Source organism: Mobula hypostoma, chromosome 15 (assembly GCF_963921235.1).
Source record: "Mobula hypostoma chromosome 15, sMobHyp1.1, whole genome shotgun sequence".
NCBI lineage: Eukaryota > Metazoa > Chordata > Chondrichthyes > Myliobatiformes > Myliobatidae > Mobula > Mobula hypostoma.
In genome coordinates this window covers 23,637,915-23,663,267 of record NC_086111.1, presented here as the reverse complement: position 1 = coordinate 23,663,267, position 25,353 = coordinate 23,637,915, and the positions used below count along the sequence as shown (strand labels likewise).

The following is a 25,353-nucleotide window of genomic DNA, read 5'->3' as shown; positions in this document are numbered from 1 at the left end:
TCTACTCCTCTCCTATCAGATTCATCCTTCTTCAGCGCTTCACCTTTTCCAGCTATCACCTCCAACCTTCTCACTTCATCCTCCCTCCTCCACCCACATACCTTCCCCCCTCACCTGGCTTCACCTATCACCTTCCAGTTTGTACTCATTCCCCTCCCCTCCATCTACTTTTTCTGGCTTCTTCTCCCTCCCGTCCTGATGAAGGATTCAGCTTAAAATGTTGACTCTTCGTTCCTCTCCATAGATGCTGCCTGACCTGCTGAGTTCCTCCATCATTTTGTGTGTGTTACTTAGAAAAGGTCGAACCTCGGTACTGCGGCAAGAAAGTTGTTTGCTGTACCTGTACCTCATGTTACTTGTGTACATGACAATAAACTCAACTTCACACAGTACTAAGCAGGTCTAAGTGGAAATGTTGGAGGTGCTGCACTAACTTTAATGAAGATAGACAAAGTTGGATCAAATAGGTCCTTCTAATGTTCACTATCCTGATATCATGGCCAAAAGAAAGCTCATCAGTGCTGCTCCTTCCGTTGGATGCTGAGGGAATTTGGCATGTCCCCATCGACTCTTATAAATTTTTATCAATGCATCATAGAAAACATCCTGTCTGGATGCAAAATGGCTTAATACAGCAACTGATCTGCACGCTAGAAACTGCAGAGTTGTGGACACAGCTGGGTAAATCACAGGGACCAACATCCATTATGGACTCTGTCCATTCTTCTCACTGCCTCAGTAAAGCAGGCAGAATACTCAAAGACCCCACCCACCTTGGACATTCTTTCTTCTCCAGTCCTCATCGGGCAGAAGATGCAAAAGCCTGAAAGTACCTATCACCAGGGTCAAGTACAGCTTCTATCTCACTGTTATCAGACTCTTCAACAGGTCTCTCACTTAACAAGATGGGCTCTTGGCCTCATGATCTACCTTGTTATGATCTTGCACTTTATCATTTGCCTGCAATGCACTCTTTCGTAGCTTTTACACCCAATTTTGCATTGTCGTTTTTTTTTACCTTATTCTAGGCCAATGATATGTAATGATTTGATTTGTACGAACAGTAAGCAAGACCAGCTTTTTACCACATTTGGCAATAATAAACCAATAAACCAATAAACCAATAAACCTTTGTGGGAGTCCCTTGGCATTGAGGATGGCTTGCCTCCTTTCTGTAGTTCTGAGATGGCTGATGGAGCCAATAGGAGCTATTCAGGCTGTTGCCCAGGACAGATGATAACTGATGCTGTGGGCCGGTGGATATCTTGGGAGGTTCTATGTCCCACCAAAGTTCTTTTTTGCTTGATTGCCTTCTGCTCCGATCTAAAACACTTGAGATTTTCAGTAATTCTTTGATTTGCCTTCTCCATTGCGTGCAGTCATGGAACAGAGGTTCCAATGAGCTGAAAAAGTTGGTGCTTCTGGGGGGTGGCATGGTGGGGTTTGAGGACATCCTTGAAGTGTTTTCTTTGACCTCTGGAAAACTTCTGCGGTGGCAGAGTTTGCAATAAACTGTTTGTTTGAGGGGTGAGGACAACACAGCCTGTCCCTCAGAACAGTGTTGCCCCGCTGTGAAATGGAAAAGTTACCTGCGTTCCTGGGTCTGAGCATTGACTTCTATTGTCAGAGTTAACACTATGCATGGGCAAGACCTTGGTTGTAATGTAAGGCCCATTTCTCTCGTGTGCTTCAGAGATGACATATAGATTGGCCACTGAACATGGACGTACACAGGCATCATCTGCATATCCAGCTTAGTGATAAGACCATAAGACATAGAAGCAGAATTAGGCCATTCTGTAATAATGCAGAGAAATAGAGATAGAAACCAGGACTGATAGGGCTGCTCCCCACTGGCATGGGCTCTGAGGAAAACAGCTTCCTTCAGTGCTGTTAGGTAATGAATTTTCAAAGTTCAGAAGGAAATTTACTATCAAGGTATGTATATGTCACTTATTCATTTTCTTGTGAACATTCACAGTAGATACAAAGAAAGACATTAGAATCAATTAAAAACTATACACAAACGCAAACAAATAACCAATATGCAAAAGAAGTCAAACTGTGGAAATACAAAAAAAAGTAAATAAATAAGTAATAATTAAGATTAAGAACATGAGTTGCAAAGTCCCTTAAAGTGAGTCCATAGGCTGTGGAATCAGTTCAGTGTTGAGGTGATCAGCTTTAATCAGCTTCAACAATCACAACTTACATTTCTTTACTGCTTTTGACATATTAAGATATTCTAAATTACTACTTATGTAGGGAACCAGAAACAAATGTTTCCACTGAACCAAACTAATCAAAGCCCAGTTAGTGAGCTGAAAAGATTGGCCTAAGGGAAAATAAGAGCTGGGGATGAATTCCAGAGCTCAGGGCTGTAAAGGCACAGTGTTGTGCCGGGGATTGGGGATGTAGAAGTCGTTCAGATATGTAGAGAAGGGATTGCAGAAGACTTTGGAGCTGGAGGAGATTAAATGATGAGGTGATTTGAAAATAAGGATGAAAAGTTTTAAACTGAGGCACTGGTCCACACATCATGCAGGAGACATCAACGAAGTACACTCCTATACTCATGCTCAATACTCATAAGAGAAATGGAGCAAGCGACCAGCTTGAATTCAATGAGGCTGATGGAAATATCCTAACGTACGGTTTTGACATAAAATATTGATAATTCTTTTCCTCCCACAATGCTGTTCCCCACACTCAGTTCTTCCAGCAACTGCAGTCCCTTGTGTCCCCAGGCTAATTGAATCTCCACCAGCTTCTATCTCTGTTTCGGTTTTCAGGCTGACACTATAGAGTTGACTGTAAAATTAGATCTCCATTTACCTGTTGCGTCAAGTGGTCCAAGAGATAAAATTTTTTTTTAGTGTTCAGTGCAAAAGGAAGGCATGGTTGGTCAGAATGGGTCCCTCAAAAATACAATGATTCGTAAAGTACAGGGACAAACAACTGTGATCATTCAGGTTGTCAGAAATCTAAGTTTCAAGGAAAGGATTTAAAAGGATTCACTTCAAAGATTTTGTGGTGTGCAAACTAAGGCTTACAAGTTTATGAAATGAATTTAACAAGACACATTACTAATCATTGGGTTCAAATACCAACAGCATGTCAAAGTTTAAACTTACTAAATACTTGAGTAAGTTTATCCAGTGTGTGGCCAAACCAGGAATAATCCACACTCCATGCAGTTAACTTTGTATGAAGCTACCGATTAAAGTCACAGGCCTAGGGTAAGGAAGAACAGATTTGTCCAAGATTCCAACCCTTGGTCGTTATCTAGATACTCCTGATGGAATTGTATAGAGATGACTATTGGGAATGACTGTGATGCTCCTATGATGAAATCACCTCCCAACTCTCACTGACAATACACTCATGAAAAATGACCTACAACTAGCTGTACTCAGCAGAGAGTTAATGGCTTCAGAAGCAGTCATTGTGATCTCTGACTTAATAAATTCTGTGAGTTATTACGGCTGAAATAAACGTCAGGTTAGATTTTGCCTGGCTAAGAGGCATGAGGAATTCCTTAAATCTGCTGTTGCTTTGAGAGTTAAATTGGAAATTGTCTTTTGTAAACACTGTTTAGAATGAAAGTAAGACAACTAATGTAATATATTCCTGAGGTGTTTGTGTCAGGGATAGAAAAGCTCAATTCTTTGCAGGAATGATATATGGATCATCTGTATAAGTATCAGAGAACAACCTACAGTCGATTTGATTTATTACGCATATAAATAAACTGTAACCTGCTCCTGACTGACTGTGCATTTATTAAAGTTTCAAATGCATGCCAGGCAACCAGGTCATCCTGGCTGTCTAAGCAAGACAGTGCACTATTCATCAACCTTAATGTGCATGCTCTCTCTTTTAGATCTTGTCTCAGACCTGTCAACATTAGATGACACAAATTCTTTACAATTCAAACACGGTGTGTAGCCTTCAGAGTATGTATGTGTATCAGAGACTCTTTTATCCCTGAAACAAATGAAAGCAGCTGCAATTCCTGAAACCCAACATTAGCCTGAAATCAATTCCATTGAAAGAGGATTTTAATTGTAACCTTACTAACATTGGGCCCTGCATAAGTATGGGTGATGTGGCAGTGCACAGAATACACACACATGCATACACCCACACACAAACGTCCCAACACATGCAGAAAATAACATATTTATAAGCACACAGCTTGGGATATCCGAGCTAAAACTGCGAGATATTAGTGCAATTATTTGGCCACCAGCAAACCAACAGAATGTCGACATTTCGCAACATTAGCTTAACTAAACATCTGCCCTAAACTGATGGACTCACGGATCACATCTGCTCATCAGATTTCAATCATATCCATCTACTACTTTAATTTAATTTAATCAGGGTAAATATTGCAATTGAACCAAAGCGGTCAAAGTCCCTGGCATGTTTCACATCCGCTCATCAGATTTCAATCATATCTATCTACAATTTTAATTTAATTTAGTCGGGGAAGACATTGCAACTGAACCAAAACAGTCAAAGTCCCAGGAGAGGGTGATAAAGGTAAATTATTTCCTCTCCTCTGTAGGGGCAGGAGCAGAAATAGAACTTCCATAAGACAGCTTAGGCATCTCTGCCTTAAACATTTAACCCTGTCAAATCCCCATGAGAAACCTAACCCACTTCCACGACCTATAATATGCCAATTATCGCTTCCTGCCAAACTTTTGGTTCAGGGTAGGAAAATCTTTTGGCCCTGATGACCTGCATCCTTGAGATGAAATGGGTGCAGATATAGTGGACGCAATGGTTGTGATTTTCTGAAGTTCCTTAGATTCTGGAAGATCCCCAGGATTCAAAAACTTCAAATGTAATGTCATTATTCAAGAAAGAGTGGTTAGTTTTAAAATGCTGCCTTGGAAGATGTTGAAATTTGTTATGACCATCCCTGGTTACAAACACTTGACTTACGGACATCTAAAGATAGAAATAAGCTCCCATGATATTATTGAATTCCAGCATACTTTATCTACATATTTTTGTTCCTACAAATAGCGCAGCTAGTTTCCTTTCTGTTTCCACATTTAGTAATGTTCTTTTTAATCAGTCTAATGCCATTCATTACAATGCAGTGAAGATGTGGTTACCATAATTGAGTAATTTTTGTGTACTTTCCGACATCAGGACAAACTAGACTTAAAGACATCTATAAAAAAAAACAAACCTGTTTTTATAGATACACCACTGGCGGGCAATGGGTGTAGTGTACTCGATATACAAAATGTATTGCAATTGTTCTCCTAGTCTTTTCTGATAACACCTCCCAAACCCACACTCTCTGCCATCACAAAGGACAAGAGTTTCAGACACGTGTGAAAACCACTTATTCATCACCAAACCTGGAACTCCTGCCCAGTATCATTGTAGGAGTACCTTCACTAGAAGGAATGCAAAGGCTCAATAACGTGGCTCATTACCCTCTCAGGGGACAGGCAATAAGTTCTGGTCTAGTCAGCAATGTTCAGATCCTGAAACGTGAACAAATGAAATATGAATTTTGAAGAGGACTAAATATGCTGGCAACACCCAACAAAATTTTAACTATGCCCAGGTGAAGTACATAATTAAGGGCAAGAGCTCTAACATCATTAATGTACGAAGGCATCGTGGGCTCTAAGTCCATTGCTCCTGAAATTGGCAACATAGGTTGATACGGTGATGAAAGAAAGTGTACAACATGCTTGTCCTCATCAGTCGAGGCACTGAGTTCAAGAGTCATGCATCAGGATGTTGCATTCAGTTCTGATCACCTCATTATAGGAATGATGTGGAGGATTTGGAGGAGGCTCAGAAGACGTCTACCAGGATGCTGTTGGGTTAAAGGGCATGTGTTATGAGAGATTCGACAAACTAGAGTTGTTTTCTTTGGAGTGGTGGAGGCTGAGAGGAGATCAGATAAACTATAAGAGGCGTACATAGAGTAGACATCTGGTATCTTTATCCCAGTAACGAGAAGCCTAGAAGGCATGCATTTAAGGTGGGAGGGGGAAAGTTTAGAGGAGATGTGCAGGGCAAGTTTGTTTATAGAGAGAGTGGCGGGGTCCTGTGAATGCACTGGCCGGGGTGGAGGTAGAGACAGACATGATATAGGTGTTTAAGAGGCGAGGTATCATCATGAATAGGCAGAGAATGGAGAATGGAGGGATATGGACCATGTGCAGGCCAAAGGGATTAGGTATCATTAGCTTAATTAGTGCATCATTTTGGGCTGTAGGGCCTGTGCTGTTTTATTTCCTATATTCTATGACTGAAGGATCCTGTGGAAAGAACAAAGTTCAGTAACATTTGCTGGCTCTCTAACACCAATATCACTGTCACCTTCTGGCCAAGGCTCTGCCTATTCTGACCAGCTGAGAAACTCAAATAAATAACTCTGGCTACATAAGAGCCATGTATTCAGCAACATATCGAACATTTCATTCAGGCAATTTATTTAAAAATGATCTTCAAATCACTGTGGGTTTTCCTCCACCCAGGGAAGATACCATTAATTTCTCCGAATGTGTCTGGTCTTTGGTCGCATACGCTGAACTTTACTCCTAAGGCAGGAGTTCCCAACCTTTTTTTATGCCATGCATCCTCACCATTAACCAAGCGGTCTGTGCACCCCGGGTTAGGAATCCCTGCCCGAAGGTTTCAGGCCTGCACTGTCTCCACCCAGCAAACAGAAGTCATCTACCATTCATTTTTAAACCACCACCTGCAGCCTATTTAAACCCAGCTCTCATCCACAATCCTTGTTCCCTCATACAAACCAGCCAGCCTCAGCCAGTTGGTCCTAGCCTTCAGTTACTCTGTTGCCTGGTCATGTTAACTATCCATTCTCTCTTGTTCTGTGGCCCCTTGTGGCTTCTTATTTTGCAGTTTATTAGCAAAATATCGTTTACTGCTAAATCATCTCTACTGCTCTGCTTTTGGGTCAAACATTTCCTGACATTCAAAATATCCCTTCAAAGTTTTTATGATTAACCTGTTAATAATCTCACCCATTTTTTTACAGTAAAGGTAAATTCTCCAATGCCAAATACAATTTACTTTGCTTTCTTCTTGAGAGAATGGCCACATTATGCCCTCTCTGGGGACATCAATGCTATCACCTCATGTCAAGAGCTTCTCCAGTCTTTTCAGGCACAGGATAAAGGGCTGAGATTTCCTGTACGTTTCAAGGCGACCAATATACACAACCCCTCTGCTACCCAGCATCCACTCTGTCTGAAAAGCACTACATCCAGATTAACTAGCAGTTGAATAAAGCCTTCTTATTTCCTACACAGCAACACCCACCCCATGACAGGTAGAACTCTGCTGACGCTTGTAGAGCTGCTTTCTCACAACCTCAGAGACCTGGGTTCAATCCTGACCGCCGAAGCTGTCTGTGTGGAGCCTGCATGTTCTCACTAATATGGTGTAGATTTTCCTCCCACATCCCAAAGCCATGTGGGTTAATTGGTCACTGTAAGTTATCACCAGAGTTGATGGGAATGTGGAGAGCGCAGGTTACGGGGGAATCCTGTAGGGGCACTGGCTTGTCCTGTGGGCTGGCATAGACTCCAATAGGCCGAACGACCTTTTTCTACATCACATCGAAACACACAAATAAATATTCATCGCTCGTTTAGCAACTGTAGAGCCTCCTCTATATTAAGGTTTAGTTAGAAGTTACAAGCTTTCAACCAAACATCTTTGGTTGAGGATGAGAAACAGTCAGCTGACAGAGGTGGATAGAACAATGTACTAAAGCTCGTATCGTGAGGCACACATAATTCTTAACAATATAGATTCAATAAATATTTACTGAGGGTTAGGTAGGAAATGGATTTGAGTCTAATCTCATTTCTGTAATGGTCTTATTGAATGACAGAACAGACTGAAATGGCCACTTGACCTACTCCTGCTTCTGTTTCTTTTCTTCTAAAGTTCCTTTCATATCTGGATAGGAGTTTCTGACTCATTCTGCTAATCCATTGAAGTCAAAATCGTGCCCCCCCCCCATTGTGGCAAGTATTGTTCAGCCTGCGGTTGACTAAGTTCCTCTTTTGAACATGGCTGGCATTCCTTTCCAGGATGGCTAAAACCAGCCAACTTCAAAAGCAGCGGCGTAACAAAATCCCAGTCTTTAATTACAGGCTTTGAGGGAGAAATGCAGCCAATAACCTAGCATTCCTTTCTGAAACAGCTCATTGCAAAGAATGTTTCAATTAAAACAAATCGAAGATGTGAGTTGAAATTACTAACATACACTGACATCAAAAGTCCCATAAATGAATGTTTCACCCGAAGGCAAACCACACACTTGCTACTTTGTGGGGCTCCATTGTCAAGATGGCATTCCATACTGTAGTGGCACATTTGTACAGAATGGTGGAATTGTGTGCTTCCTCTGAGATCCGGAAACCCAGGGTCACTCCTGATGTTGGCTGCTTTCTGACTGGAGTTTGCACATTCTCCCTGCGACTGAGTGGGCTTCCTCCAGGTGTTCTGGTTTCTTGTTTTATTGAGATACATCACAGAATAGACCCTTCTGGCTGTTTGAGCCACACTGCCCAGCAATTCCCCGATTTAATCCTAGCCTAATCACGGGACAATTTACAATGACCAGTTAACCTGGATTGTGGGAGGAAATTGGAACACCCAGAGGAAACCCACATGTTCACGGGGAGAACTTATAAAATCCTTACAGGTAGTGGCAGGAATTGAACCCGGGTCGCCTGTACTTTAGAGCCATAAACACAAAATAATCTGCAGATGCTGTGATCAAAGCAACACTTAAAGTACGCTGGACGAACTCAGCAGGTCGGACAGCATCAGTGGAAACGTTTCGGGCCTGAATCGTCAGGACTGAATCCTTCCACCTCCTTCATTCTTCAGTCCTGATGAAGGGCTCAGGCCCGAAACGTCGACTCATCGTTTCCACTGATGCTGCCCGACCTGCTGAGTTCATCCAGTGTATTGTAACTGTACCGTAGAGCGTTGTGCTAACCACTGCACCACCATGCTGTTCTCCCACATCCCAAAGATGGCTATTGCAAATTGCCACCAGTGTGTAGATATGTGGTAGAACATGGGCTGAGAGGGCAATTTATGGGCATGTGGGAGAATAAAATAGGTTAAGGCAGGATTAGTATAAAAATAGGTGCTTGATGGTCAGTACAGACTCGTTGAGCTGAAAAGCATTTTACCATGCTGTATGACTCTATAGTCTTTCCCTCTACAGTTCACTTTGTCTCAAAAAGTGGGATTTATTTATATATAAAATGGTGGAAATACTCAACAGATTAGGCAGTATCAGTGGACCCAGAAACAGTGTTAACGTTTCAGGTCAAAGACATTTTTTTAAGACCAGAAGTTTGAAAAGAACTACATTTTGAGTAGGGAAGAGGAGTGGGGAACATCTGACATGGGGTGGACACCAACAGAAATTGGATGACACACAATAGTGTCCACTGAGAAAGAGCAAAGAAGGCTTGCTAAAGGCAGTTTCCAGATGGATGAGCTGCCACGAGTGTGGAGTTGATGTATCTGCTTAATGTGGGGTCTTATAATCAGATGCCGCAATCTCAAAATAAGGGAGTCCATTCAGGACAGAACTGGAAGGAAAGTTTTCACCCAGAGGTGCTAAATCTTTGGAATTTTCTGTTCAACTGTGGAAGCTCAATTGCTGAATATATTCAAGACAGAGTTTGATTTTTTTTAAGCTTTAAGTGAATTAAGGAATATGGAGCCTAGAAATTTGGCTCAAAGTCCTGATGTAGCAACGTCATCACGTCAGAACAGCCTCTTAAAGAAAAACCCCAACAATGTCAGTGGTTGTGAATTACGTACATTTCTCCCAATGACATTACCCTAATCTGGCCCCCACCCCCACCAGAATTCACTAAAACCGGCACTGTGAGCCTGCCTGGAGGTCAGACAAGCCACCCAGCTCGTGTCCTATGTCCAAGGGTGGAGGAGCAGCACATGCCTCTGGCTCGTCCAGGAGTCCGTTGACAAGCTCATGGTCGTGTTGCGACACCAGCGGCACGGCAGTGAATACTCCAAACTTTGGTTGGCCAGTTTGGCTATCTACCAAAGTAAATTCAGGTTTATCTATGATAGAAGTCTTCTCTCCTCGTTTCAACACACAGAACGGGCCATCATAAGGGGGACTAAGGGGATGTTGGTGTGTGACATGGCAGACAGAAACAGACGAGGCAGAATTAGGTCAACAGTAACCCAAGAGTGCTGTATGTCATGATGGGAGGTAGGAATAGGTGAAAAGGAAATGAATTTACTGAGAAGGGTGGAACACTGTTGTGGCATCAGGAATGAAATCATCTAGCACTCCTACCGGCTGCCCGGAAATCAGCTTAGCCGCGGTCGACTGCAGGTCCTCTTTTAGAGCAGTTCTGAGCGCCAGGAGGATCCACGGGAAATGATCCACTCCAACACACATCGGTCAGAGAAGCCCTCAGGGCAGCTTTTAAGGAGCAGTGATACCGCTCGCATAGGCCATTGGACTGCGGGTGACACACCTTGGTAAGATGTAGCCTAAAGCCAGGGCTCTAGCCCATCACAGCCCAAGAGGCCGGAAATGAATTGAGGGCCATGATCAGAGGAAATATCAGATGAGGTGCCAAAACGAGCAACCCAGGTGCCGATGAATGCCCGAGCCACGTCTGCTGCCATTATTAATGCAATTGTGACAACTTCTGGCTACCTGGTGGTACGGTCCGCCATGGTAAGAAGGTACGTGAAACCGCGGGAGTGTGCAGAAGGACCAACAAGGACCACATTGACATGGCCAAACCATCGCTCAGAGACCGCAAAAGGTATCAATGGCTCCTGAATACAATGGTTAATTTTTGCCTGCTGGCACTCCATACAGGCTGCTGACCAATCACGCATGTCCTTTCTGAGACCGTGCTGCACAAACTTTAGTGCAACCAGCTTCTGTGAGGCCTTCCGGCCCAGATGTGAAAGGCCATGAATGGAGTCAAAAACAGTCCGTCTCCAGTTTGCAGGAACGATGGGGTGAGGGCGACCAGTTGAGACATTGCACAGGAGAGAAACTCCACCTTCCCCAAACTTAATGTCAGCCATCCACAGGCCCGAGACTCCTGTTCAGTAAGCCTGGACCTCCGGGTCAGTAACTTGGTCGGCTGTCATGCAGTGAACTCCTATGTGTACGGGCTCAACGGCTGGCCGTGAGAGGCAATCAGCCACGGCATTATTTTTCCCATTGATATGTTGTACATCAGTTGTGAACTTGAATACGAAAGCCAGATGGCATTGCTGCCGTGCAGTCCAAGGGTCTGATATTTTGGCCATCTCATGCACGAGGGGGTTTGTGGTCAACAAACGCTGTGAAATAGTGACCCTCTAGAAGGAGATAAAAATGGTGGATGGCCAGATAGGCACTGAGAAGCTTATGATCCAACGTGCTGTACTTCCTTTCGGAGGATGGAGCTGCTGGCTGAAGAAGACAAATAGCTGCCGCTCAGCTCCGACCAACTGTTCGTGCCCAGTGTGAGGCATCGGTAGTAATGGCTACGGGTGTGCCAGTAGGGCTCAATTAGGAAGAGCTTTCTGATATCCTGAAACGCCCTGGACAGGTCTGCTGACCAGTCAAGCACGTGATTAGGGGTCTTGCCTTTAAGCGGACAATACAGGGGGAGCATAAGTTCATCAGGAATGAAGTGGTGTAGTTTTTTTTAGTAGTGCAGGGTGGTGGGAAATCCAAAATAGCGGCTACCTTTGATGGAAGGGTTTCACATCTTCTGCGAAGATGCAATGGCTGAGAAAATCAATGGTTGACAACCCAAACTGGCATTTAGCAGGGTTAGTAGTCAACCCGTGTGGCCTTAAGCACTCAAAATGTGTGTGGAGATAAAATACTTGTTCAGATTTGAATGCACTGGTGACAAGTATGTCACTGGGGTAAAACAAAAAAAATTTTTAAGTTTTTTAATACAGAGTTCATCGGCGGCTGGAAAGTCTTTGCTGCGTTTTTCAGTCCAAACGGCATGGGCAGAAACTCAAAGAGGCCAAATGGGGTTATCAAAGCTGTTTTGGGAATGTCCTCCGAGCACACAGGCACCTGATGGTAAGGAACAGTAGATGACCCTGGCAGCAGGAACACCGTGCTCACAGACCTCTGATGTCCTAATGCGCTGGCACTGTTGAAGCTGTAAGGCCGTCGACAGTTCCTAGCTTTTCTACCAAAGTGCATGCGTTAAAAATAGAGATCCTCCATTGTCTGTTTCGCAGCCGCGGGTGTCCTTACGTTGAGGGCCTTGATAACTGGGCTTATTGAGGTGGAGAAGGAGGAATGATGCACTGCTGCCTAGCTGAGTGGAGACTATCAGCCATTTTAGAATGCTCCCTATAGTCCTTCACGGGCGCATTAGCGAGGGCTATGTGAACTTGATCAGGCATTTGCTGCATGAAGAGCTCTTTAAAAATAAAACAAGGAGAGTGATTTTCCAGCAGAATGTGGCCCACTATTTCCAAAGGCCTAGCATCACCAAGACCGGGTAAGGACAGCGACTGTTTGGCGCACTCAGACTCCGACAGTCCAAAGGTGAGTTTCCAGTGATCAGTATTCATCGTGTTCAGGAGGGTGTCCAAGCAGACTCACCACTCCTGCTGCCGTGTGATTGCTGAGCAACGGTACCACGTAGTAGCATTTGGTGTCGTCGACAGAGATTCCTTGCAGAGTGAACTGGGCCTCAGCTTGTATGAACCAAGTGATGCCACTTTGCTCCCAAAAGTCCTACAGTTTCAAAGCGACTGCGTTGGCCGACGTGTTCAATAACTCTAGAATCATCCTAGAGCATTGGGGTCACCAATGTAGGTTTTTGCAAATAAAATGAAGTGAGGCACTTTATGTTTAATGGAACCCATGACACAGTTTATTGAACTCCAAAACTTAAACACAAAATTGTGCTCCAAATCCTTACGTAACAATGTCATTACATCAGACCAGTCTCTTAAAGTGAAACCCCAACTCACTGTCCGTGGTTGTGAATTATATACATTTCTCCCAATTATGTTACCCTACAAACCTACTCCTAATTCAACCTTTTGTGTTCTAGTACTCATAGAACATAGAAGTTTACAGTCCAGTACAGGCCCTTCAGCCCAGAATGTTCTGACAACCTCTAAGATTAATTTAACCCTTCTTTCCTACCTGGTCCTCCATTTTTCTATGATCCATGTGCCTACCTAAGAATTTCTTAAATGCCTCTAATGTACGTATCTACCTCTACCATACTCCTGACAGGATCTTCCACGCTCCCACCACTCTTCACATAAAGAATTTACCTCTGACATCCCCCCCTATACTTTTGTCCGTCCTCGCGTTAGCCTTTTCCATCCTGGGAAAAGGTCTCTGGCTGTCACTCAGTATATGCCTTTTATCAATGGTGTGCTCCATTCGGGCAATTGGGAGAAGAGATTAAGAATATGGAACAAATTTAAGATATGACAGGTTCTGCAGATGCTGGATATCTGGAGCAACACACACAAAACACTGGGGAAACTCAGCAGGTCAAGCAGCAGCTTTGGAGGAAGATAGACTGTCGACGTTTCAGGCCCAGATCCTTCACCAGTCCTGATGACAGGCCCGGTCCAAAACTGTGACTGTTCATCTCCTTCCACAGAAAATAATTAGCAAAAGTTCAACAGAGCAATGGGCTGAATAGTATACATCAATACTTTCAACTCCTCAGAAAGAAGTGTGAACAAGTCACAGCCAACCAAGGGAAGAGCCTGGCCAGGGCTCAGGTTAAATGGGTGGTCAGTATGCAGTACATGAATGCTACCTGGCTTGTCGAACTCCCTGACTTGTTGGTGAGACTACCATTAGAATCAGGAGGTTGGAGTCGATTGTGTTAGTCAGGTTCGCTGCAAAGATACGGCAAGCATCACGCTGCTGGATAAAGCCAACTGGTATTCAGAAGCAATGTGTTTAGCTTCGCCAATTTTATGGTAGCAGTGGTGTAAATGCTGTGCAAAATTGATTTCCAGCAATATGGATAAATGTACTGAACCAAGCACAATATAGTGCCTGTGTAATTGAACAGAAGACAATAGAATCAATATGGTAAATGGAAACAGTACAACAGGCAACACGGCTATGGTGCACAGAAGGGCCTGTTCCTGTGATGTACGACTATGCGACTCACTGAATTCCTCTGCCTTCTCTTACCTCCCCTTGCTTCATTCCAATGTATTTTTTATAACAGAGACAGAACAAACTGCAGATGTTGAAAACCACGAGAAGAACAGTATACCGAGGCAAGAGCTTTACGGTGGGAAGGAGAAAGTTTAAAGGAGGCATTTTTTTAATATACAGAGAATGGCAGGTGTCTGGAGCACGCTGCCAGGGGAGTAGTGGAAGTAGATAAGAGAGCAATGTTTAGGCAGACACATGAGCAGGCAGGGAATGCAATGATATTGACCAACTATAGATGGGATTAGTTTAAACTGATATCACGGACACTGTGGACTAAATAGGCAGTTCTTGTGTTGTATTGTTCTGTGTTCACAGGGGACTTCAATAGAGCAACATTAAATAAAATTTGATACCGTGCCATATAAGGATATTTTGGTTGATGAGCCTGGCTTTAAATAATGCCTGAATGCAGGGGAGAGGATTAGGCAGCAAATTCCTTCTCTTGGCAGCTGAGGGTGTGTACACCATGAGCGAACCATGGGCAGGAAGCCAAATTTTAAGGAAAACAGAGGGCTGGGTTTCACAGAGATTGAGAAGTGAAGGGAGCATCACAATTCTCCTCATCCATCTGATCGGCTAACCTGGGGCACGTCGTTTTGATATGATAGGTTTGCTTCTTTTGTCACACGTATATCAAATCATTGAAAGATACAGTGAAATGCGTTTTTTCTGTTGATGACCAACGCAGTGCTGGGGCAGCCTGCAAGTGCAGCCATACTTCCATCATCAGCATAGTGAAACGTACAAAATCCTCACAAACGGCGGTCGGATTTGTACCCCAATCTTCCAGCCGGAACTCTAATAGCTGTACACCAACCATTATGTTAACATGCCACCCTGTCACCAGGGCTACAGGGTTTTGAACTGGAAATCCACCAGGTGTTTGGCCAAGTACTGTGCACTAATCAGCTGGCTGTCTTCATCCTTTTATGCATCCTGCTGTCTCCATACCCTGGAGGTTCCTCATCATTTTGCTGGCTTCTCGGCTGCTCCAAAGCTGCCCAGGTCATTGTTCTGATCCGATTACTCATTTTGAAATTTGACTTTGACAAGTATGAAGAATTAAGTTGAGCCTATAACTCAAATGTATCTCAACATTATGCCAAGGTGCAAAACAGATGCTTGTGAAGTGATAGTTTTTCTACCCTTCATGATGCGACTTGGCATATCTGGGAGACATGCAAAATGAAACAAGTTTCATTCCAAATCAGCATTTGCTGATAAATATAGTGATGCTATACTGGAAATTTGGCATCATATTGGTGTGCTTTCACAGAGAAAGTTCATATGGAAATTACTGTTGGAGTCACATAACACAGAAATGGGCTCTATAGAATCTCCCCTGGCCATCAACCACCCATTTGGATGAATCCTACATAATTCCTATTTTATTCTCCCCACACTCCAGTCAGCTTCTTCCAATTTTGCATTTGATGTCAGTTAGACCAAGGATTTGAATGTGGACTTCAGGAAAGGACAATCGAGGAACACGCATCACTTCTCATTGCAGAGCTAGGATTGGAAAGGATGAGCAGTTTCAGGTTTCTGGGTGTCAGCGTCTCTGAAAATCTATCCTGGGCCCAACATCTTGATGCAGTTATGAAGAAGGCGCACAGGCCACTATACTCGATTAGGAGTTTGAGGAGGGTTGGTATGTCATCGACAACTCTTATCAAGTTTCTACAGGTGCACCGTGGAGAGCACCTGGACTGATTGCATCATTGTCTGGTATGGAGAGGCCACTGAACAAAATCAGAAAAAAAAGCTGCTGAGGTTTATAAACTCAGCCGGCTCCACCACGGCAATAGCCCCACCAGTATCAAGGATATCTTCAAAAGATGATACCTCAAAAAGGCACCAGCTATCATGAAGGACCACCACCCCCAGGACTTGCCTTCTTCTCTTTATTACCATCCGGGAAGAGGTACAGGAGTTTGAAGACGCACATTCAACATTTTAGGAACAGCTTCCTCCCATCTGCGATCAGATTTCTGAATGACCAATGGATCCATGAACATCACCTCACCTTTCTTTTAGCACTACTCATTTATTTTTCACCTATATTTCTTACTAGACAACGGGGTGACCCGTTGGGGCACCCTTGACAGAAGGGTAGTGAAGTCTGATGTGACCAGAATGAACATTAAATTTTCCTGGATGCTATTGTCTTTGATTTGGAAATTAAAGAAGAAAAACTCAGCTTATTAAAGAAGAAAGACGCATAGCAAGACAAATATATGACCAGAATGAACATTAAATATCCATGAAGTAAGTTTGAAGGAATCGGGCTTGCTGGGTCGGGTCTGGAATTAAATGTCCGATGTAATGATGGATTTGGCCTTGAATAATCACAGAAGGATTCCATCAATTCCTAGTTGGAATGACTTCTTTGGCACCAAAGGACGTCATTTGGAAGAGGCAATTGTATCGTCTGATGTTCTTCCGGAACTCATTTGCAATAGGTTCATCATTGCTGTACAAATTGAGGAGTTCATTAGGTAGAGGCTACAAATTGCTTATCCTGACCTTTCCCTTCATACAGCAGAAATGTGCGGTTTCTCCAGTGAATAGGAAGGCATGACAGTGAGGGCATACTCTGGTCATCGAACCAACATCAGCAGAAATGTGACGGCATGCGAGTCGTGCATTTTACCTTGCTCTTTCTCTGTCGAGGTATTGTCGAAAGCGGCCATTGTCATCTTCAGCAACTCTCGCAATAATTACTCTGTGCCGCATATTCTCGAGTTGATCTTTCCTTTTCTCCTCTGTCTCTTCCTCTCTCCTGCTTCTCTGCCTATTTTTGTCATTCTGGAGATGTGCAGCCCTTTCATCCTTTGTCTCTTCATCTCTTCTACCATTTGTTCTTTCTCTCTGATCCTGGAGTCGTGCGGCCCTGGCCTGATCGGATTCTTGTTCTCTCCTCCGTCTGTGCCTATTGTTGTCATTTTGGAGACGTGCATGCCTGTCCTCCTCTGTCTCGTCTCCTCTCATCTTTTTTGTCCTGACTCTTTGATCCTGGAGTTGTGCGGCCCTGGCCTCATCCGATTGTTGTTCTCTCCCTCTCCTTGCCACTTCCCGACGACATTTGGCGTAATTTCTTGACTATAATGTCCCCCTTGTCTTTCCACGCGGCATAATTAGGCTATCCATATATTTTTACCCTAATGCTTGATAGAAGATAGGAAGCAGTAACACCAAAGCCTCCAAGCTGCTGAGGCTGGCCATGCGCATGCGTCGGGCTGTGGCGTAGCGGTCTCTATGGAAGGTGGAGGCGGCTCTGTGAGCGTCATTAGGCGCTGCTGAGGCTGGCCGTGCACATGCGTCGTAGTGTGGCGTCCCGTTTTCCATGATGGCTGATCGGGTCTCGGGTGAAAGGCAGCCCGTTGATTTTTGGCGAATGAGCAATTTTATATGAATATATAACCCTGAACCTTGCCTACATTCTGTAAGTTAGCGCATTTTAATTCGATTTAGCCAAAAAAAGTGCCGCTGTAATGCACCATTTGCACTAATTGGAGGTCACAAACAGACAAACAGACAGACAGAGCATGAGAGTTTTAGTAGTATATAGATTGTAACTTAAGGTATATTTTATGCATTGTACTGTACTACTGCCACAAAACAATAAATTTCACATATCGGAGTGATAACGAACCTGATTCTACCACTCACCTACGTCACCAATTAACTGACCACCTGAGGCATCACTGGGACATGGAATGAAACTAGAGTGACCAGGCTCACACCACCAGGTTCAACCATCAGGCTCTTGAACCTAAGAGGATAACTTTACCCAACTTCACTCGCCCCATCACTGAAATACTCCCACAGCCTCTGGACTCACTTTCAAGGACTCTTCACCTCATGTTCTCGATTTTTATTGCTTATTTATTTATTATTATTATTTCTTTCTTTTTGTATTTGCACAGTCTGTTGTCTTTGGAACACTGGTTGAATACCCAAGTTGGTGCAGTCTTTCATTGATTCTATTATAGTTATTGTTCTGTTGTGGATTTATTGAGTCTCTCTCTCTGGCTATCCATCCCATAGGATGATGATGGTTCCTTTCAGTCATTTAGTGGTACCCCACTCCTCAGAAAGGAACAGCGTGTGCGTGAGTGGATTTTAGGTGAGTAGGGGGTTGCACAGGTCCAGACCCACCCTCTGGACATCCCCTCCTGGATCCAGCGGTGGGGTCCAAGATGGCTGGGGGAAGTTCTGTTGCAGTGAATGGCCAGACCAAGCTTTGATGCAAGGGATGCCCTTTCCGCGCTTCACGGCACGTGTTTGCTAGATGGCCGTTGACCCTATGAGAGGGTTCATCCACCCTTTGACAGGTCTTGTTTTTTGTCTTGCAGGGTGTCGAGCCACCCTCCTCACCAGGCAAGCCTGGTGGGGAGCCAGTTTAGTCGCCGACCACCCGACCATGCGACAGGTAGTACTGGGTTACATGGTATCAGTATCAGTAGTTTATTGAGTATGCCCGTAAAAAAATGAATCTCAGGGTTGTATTTGGTGACATATATGTACTTGGACAATAAATTTACTTTGAACTTTGAGAGGAAACCCAAGTGGTCTTAGGGAGAACGTGCAAGCTCACGCAGGCAGCACCTGGGGTCAGGAGTGAGCTCAGGTCCTTGACGTTGTGAGACAGTGGGTCTACTAAATTTGTCTGCTATAAGCATTCAAGTCTTGCTGTCGCAGGAGTAAGTTTGAGACTGAAAGCAAGTGGTGAGGAGACTTTCCACACAGGTGAGATGAGATCACAGATGACTGAATTCACAGTACAAGTTCTTGCTGGTGAGGTTTTGCTTCTCCCCAGGGACCTGTGTTGTTCATACTGAAACTAGATGAGTGAAGCGTTGAGGGTGCAGGAGTTCACCAGGAAACAGACGGGTCCTTGGGAGTAAGGGATGATGTCAGCTCTCATCAGCTAGCCTCTCTGCCTTCTGCCCTCAGCTTTCTCTGGCTAAGACTAAGAATCAGCAGACTATGACTTAATTGCAAAAGAGAGAGGGAGTAAAAGCTCTTCGTCCCTCCTTCCTCTCTTCTCTAAACTCATGATCACCCATTCACAGAGCCACCTGGCCCTTCTGTGGGGCACCAGTAATGGCTATTGCTGGGAATGGGGCCTCAATCCCTTCCCTAACCAGTAGCCACAATGTTTTCCACCCGCAGGAACATGACTAATCTAATAAAGAACAACCCAACAGTATTACAAGATTGTGTCCTGTAGGGTAAATTCCTGTATCATCAGGAATTCAATACCACTAGTTTTTAAATTCCTCAATAAACTCTGGGAGGTTGGGTATACAACGCTTCTGTTTATCAACTGCCACCCTATGGTTCCCTAAAGAAAGGGAATCCCCCTCTCCCCACCCCGCTCCTCCAACCACCCACCTTCCCCCACACCTAGCTTCACTTATCACCTTCCAGCTTGTACTCTTTCCCCTCCCTCCACCTTCTTATTCGGGCATCTTCCCCCTTTCTTTCCTGTCCTGATGAAGGTTTGCGACCCAAAAACTCAACAATTTATTCCTCTCCATAGATTCTGCCTCACCTGCTTGGGCTCCTGCAACATTTTATGTGTGTTCCTCTGGGTTTCCATCGTCTGCAGAACCTCTTGCTCAGCTAAATCGTTTTGTTTCTCTTTCACCCTTTCACTTTTCAACATGCTTCTTAAAACCTGCCAGTCTTAACCAAGTTGCAGCTCATTTTGTCTAACATGGTTTGGTTTAAAGTTTTGCAAACGTTTGAATTTTTTTTCCAATATTACTAGCAACAGGCAAAAACAATCACTGAGATAGCAATTTCGGATGATCTCTGATTTCCAGAGATGCCTCAGAGCTTCCACCCAGATTATCTGGACATTAATCATAATCCAACCCTGATTTGCTTCTTACTGTAATTTTTATGTGGGATTTCTGAAAAGATCCAGTCTGCTCCTGGTGAGCTTCATAATCCTCGGTCCTGTGATGTTTAAGCAAATCGGGTCAAAGTCCACGGATTCCGATGTCTATGGTACAGTAATGAAATTCTGTGTGACTCCTTGTTCATGTGTAGAGCATGTTGTGGAACGATAGATTGCAACTCAGCAGCTCCGTTAGTGACAGCTGGTCGGACAGCTGCTGATAACTCACTAGGCTACCTAAGCCAGCAACAGTCAGTCCTCCCTGACCAGATCTCACGATAAATTACAAAACCTTGCGACGGGCTACCAGAAATGGAGATCCCTGGGAAACAGCTGAGTCTGTGAAATATAACAAATAAGCAGCAGACCGAGACTGATACTTTCCTCCTTTCGTATCACCCACTGACTATCCTAGAATGCAAAGTTTCGCCCACCAGCTCTTTACTCACTAGATTTTTATCTAAAAGCAAAAAAAAAACTGCAGATGCTGGCAATCAGAAATAAAAAGAGAAATCTGAAACTAACTAGATGGGTCAGAGAGAGAAAAGCTGAGTTAACATTACAGATCTTTTATCAGAACTAGCCAGTTTGGACACAAACGGGAAAAGCTGGCTATCTGAAATTGTTCAACTCAGTGTTGAATCCAAAGGGGTGCCATGTAGCTGATCAAAGATGAGATGCAATCCCTTGAGTTTATGTTGGCCATTATTAGAATAACGTAATTGTCCAAAGTCAGAGGTGTCAATGTGGCAATGGAAGGCAGTCAGGAACGCAGGGTCATCCTAAGGGTCTGAACAAAATATTCTTAAGAAGTGATCACCCAATCTATGTTGGCTTTCCCTTTTTATAGGCATTCGTTAGTCTCATGGGATCATGGATTTGCACCTTGGAAGGTTTCCATGGCACAGGCCTGGGCAAGGTTGTATGGAAGACCGGCAATTGCCCATGCTGCAAGTCTCCCCTCTCCACGTCACCGATGTTATCCAAGGGAAGGGCACTAGGGCCGATACAGCTTGGCACCGGTGTCATCGCAGAGCAATGTGTGGTTAAGTGCCTTGCTCAAGGACACAACACGCTGCCTCAGCTGAGGCTCAAACTAGCGACCTTCAGATCACTAGACCAACGCCTTAACCACTTGGCCACGTGCCAACACAAAGGCTTTCCCTAGAAGGGTTCTTAAAATCATCTTGGATTGGCAACAGTATCTCCTCCCCAATTATCATCAGCACAGGTGCACCACAAGACAGTGTGCTTAACACCTACTATACTTGCTTTATACTTACAACTGTGGGGCTAAGTACAGCTCCAATGCCATATTTAACTCTGCTGATGACACCACTGTTGTTAGCCAAATTAAAGGAGGTGACAAATCAGCATATAGGAGGGAGATTGAAAACCTGGTTGTGTGGTGTCACAATGATACACCTATAAGTCAATGTCAACAAAACCAAAGAGCTGATTATTAACCACAGGAGGAAGAATTTGGGGGTCCATGAGCCAGTGCTCACTATGGGATCCAAGGTGGAGAAGGTCATTACCTTTAAATTCTTGGGTGTTATCATATCAGAGGATCTGTTCTAGACCCGCCATTTCAAAGAAAGCACAGCAGCGCCTGTACTTTCTTAAAAATTTACAAAGATTCGGCATTTCCTCTAAAACTTTGACACACTTCTATAGATGTATAGTGAAGAGTGTCCTGACTGGTTGCATCATAATCTGGTTGCTTCATGATCTGGCTTTTTCAATACCAGTGCCCAAGAATGAAAAAACCTACAAAAAGTGGTGGATGCAGCCTACTTCATCACAGGAAAAGCCATCTACACTATTGGACAAATCTACAAGGACTGCTGGCACAAGAAAGCAGCAGCCATCATCAAGAACTCTCATCATCATGCTCCCTTCTCACTGCTAGTATCAGGAAGTAGGCACAGGAGCCTTAGGCTCCACACTACCAGGTTCAGGAACAGTTATTGCCCCTCGACCATCAGGCTCCTGAACCAGCATGGACACCTTCACTCACCACAACACTGAATGATCATTGCACACAACAAATGGACTCACTTTCAAGGGCTCTATGAATCATGTTCTCGATGTTATTTATTTACTTATTATTACTTGAGGTCCAACAATGAGGTCCTGGCCCATGCCCAGATACCCAGCCTCTTCACCCTGCTCCAACAACGCCGTCTCCGCTGGCTGGGCCATGTATACCGCATGTCAGATGGGGAGGATCCCGAAAGACCTGCTGTACGGGGAACTGGCCTCCGGCAAGAGAGCACAAGGACAGCTTCATCTTCATTTCAAAGACGTTTGCAAGAGAGACATGAAGTCACTGAAAATGAACGTCGAGAGGTGGGAGGACATCGCAAGCGATCGCTCTCACTGGAGGCTGGAACTACGCAGAGGTCTAAAAAGGGGAGAAGAGAAGCTGAGGCTTGCTGCTGAAGAAAAGCGCACTCGTCGGGAAAACAGCACCAAGGCAACACTGGAGGACAGCGCCTTCAAGTGCAGTCGCTGCAGCCGAGACTGTCACTCCCGTGTGGGTCTCTACAGCCACAACAGGCGCTGCTCTAACACAGACTGAAGCGAGACTTTCCAGGCGCAGATCCATGGTCTCGCGAGACTAACGGATGCCACCAATCACTTGTTCCTTTTTGCATTTGCTCAGTTTGTCAAACTTTATTTGTGTGCAGTTTTTCCATTGATTTTATTGTACTTCTTTGTTGAACTGTGAATGCCTGAAAGAAAATGAAACTCAGGGCACATATATGGTGACATATATATACTTAAATAATAAACTTATTTTGAACTTTTAACTTTGAGGTAAGTTATTTTAAGACTTGAGTCACGTGATGAGTCAAATAATATTGAAGGAGTTTGCCTCAGTGAGGTCAGTTTCAAAACTTAAGTTTTGAAAACTTTGCTATCGCAACTGAGGGCTAGATTTGTGGCATTCAAGACAATGATCTAGAACTTTACAAGAACTCCAACTATGACTTACTGTTTGGAAAGCTATCTGAAAATCAAACAAGTAATTCCGAGAGATGGAATCCGATGCACATCAAATCTGGCAGGATTTTCAGCCCATTACTTCCTACAAGGGTAAAACCTATCATCATAAATACCAGTGATGCTTCACTCGCCAGTGAGCTGAATGCCTTTTGTGCACGCTTTGAAAGGGAGAATAAAACTACACCTGTGCAAATCCCTGCAGCATCTGGTGACCTTGTGATGTCTATCTCAGAGGCCAATGTTAGAACACCTTTCAAGAAGGTGAACCCTCGCAAGACGTCAGGCTTCAATGGTCTACCTGGCAGGGCACTGAAAACCTGTGCCAACCAACGCACTGGAGTGTTCAAGGACATCTTCAATCTCTCTCACCACTGCAGTAAGGATCCTGTCTGCTTCTAAAGGGCATCAGTCATACTGACGTCCAAAGAGAGCAGGGTGTGCTACCTCAACAATACTTTCCACATCTACCACTATGAAGCACCTTGAGACGTTGGTCATAGGTAGAATTAACTCCTCCCTAAGCAAAGACATGGACCCACTGCATTTTGAGTACAGCTGATGCAATCTCACTGGGTCTTGGTCCATCCAGACAACATCAATACCTACGTCAGCTGCTTATTGATTGCAGCTCAGCGTTATATTAATTACGCAACTACTGTCACTACAATAAATTACTAGAAAAGATAAGCACTAAAATTAAGCTGTTTGTTTGATTTTCCAACGTACCAAGTTGGCTGCAATATTTCCTGCATTACAACAGCTGTTCCTCAAATGTCCTTCACTGGCTGGAGCATCCCCATATTGTGAAAGACAGCAAATAAATGAACAGAATTCTGTCACTTTATGCATTGAATAACCTAGAGTTCAGTTATAATGCTGATGTGTCTGTCCATGCATTAACCTGTTAGCCTTTCATTTCTGGGGACTGGTTCGAGTCCAACCAAGTACACATTTGGATGTGTGGTGCATTGAGCCACATACCTTCATTTCCCTTTTGGACTCTAGATTCAAATTCTGAGCTAAGATTTCCATGTGTCGGACAATCTCAACTGTGTTTTCTGCAAGGATCAAAGCCAAATAATCGAGTGATGAATGGGTATTGTCACTCAGAGCTTTCAGTGATATGTCACATGGGAAATGGAAAATATCACTAAATGTCAAGAGGTTGACATCAAGCCATATTTTTCAGAGGATGATGAAAGAGCCTTACATTGCACTTGACTGTCAAAGGATGGAGTGGGAGATCTCAGACTCTCTGATTGGGGTGGCCCATCACCATAATTTTGTGCCATTTCGTATATGTTGAGTCATTTTTCAGAACAATCACTCAGTCTAAGCTGAAATATCAAGGCACTTGACGATGGCACCGAACAGGCTGTGAAATCCCTAATGCTGACATCAAGTGTGCAAAGGAACAGAGCTCTCTCATCCAGTCACATCAATCTTCACTTGCCATGAATTCCATCAAACCCATTATTTATACAGAAACAGGACTATAGTGAGCACTTGTTAGAAGTGCTGACCATTATCACAACCTACTCATTTTAATAGATATTTATCAATGGCAACTGGAAAGCATGCCTGTACGAGCATTCCTGAAATGGCACACTGCCCCAGTCATTTTCCACTCCACCCAGGGCAGTTCCCATCCACGGTTACTCACCAATCATTGCTGAGGCGATCCGCTGCTGAGGGTCATACGGGCACTTCCCTTTGCCGCATTCTGTCTGCTCGTGGTTCAGCGTTAGCTGCTCATCCTGCAGTGGTGGACAAGGGGCGGTGGGGGTGGGGAGGGGGGGTCGGAGAAGCAGGAAGGAAAGCAGAGGGTCAGCTACAGTAACAAATACCAGCATCAAAAGCATCATCCGCCCTTCGCCCCTCAGCTCTCAGCTACCCCCACCAAAAGGCATCTTTACATATCTTGTGGAGATGACACAGCTGTCAAGTTCATGCAGAGTGCAGTGACTATGGTTTTTTTGTGTGAAAATAGACCAAGGGCACTTGCATCATCTGAGAAAGGAGGCACCGAGAAGCCCCAAGTTGTGTAAATGGTTGCATCACAGACAGGAATGCGAAAGATTGCACAGAGCCATGGACGCTGCCCAGTCCATCACACACAGCTCTCCCCAACACAGAAAGCATCTACACGAGGTGCTACCTCAAGAAGACA

General features: G+C 44.2%; 1 protein-coding gene across 2 annotated transcripts in view; it reads right to left on the bottom strand.

Annotated features, from left to right (window-relative positions):
* Positions 1 to 25,353, bottom strand: part of sema3h (sema domain, immunoglobulin domain (Ig), short basic domain, secreted, (semaphorin) 3H) — a 234,663-nt gene that overhangs the window by 67,342 nt on the left and 141,968 nt on the right. For both annotated transcript variants that reach the window (XM_063067851.1, XM_063067852.1), the window contains exon 6: positions 24,847 to 24,940. In XM_063067851.1, coding sequence (XP_062923921.1) covers positions 24,847 to 24,940 — 94 coding nt within the window. The remainder of the gene's footprint in view (positions 1 to 24,846; positions 24,941 to 25,353) is intronic.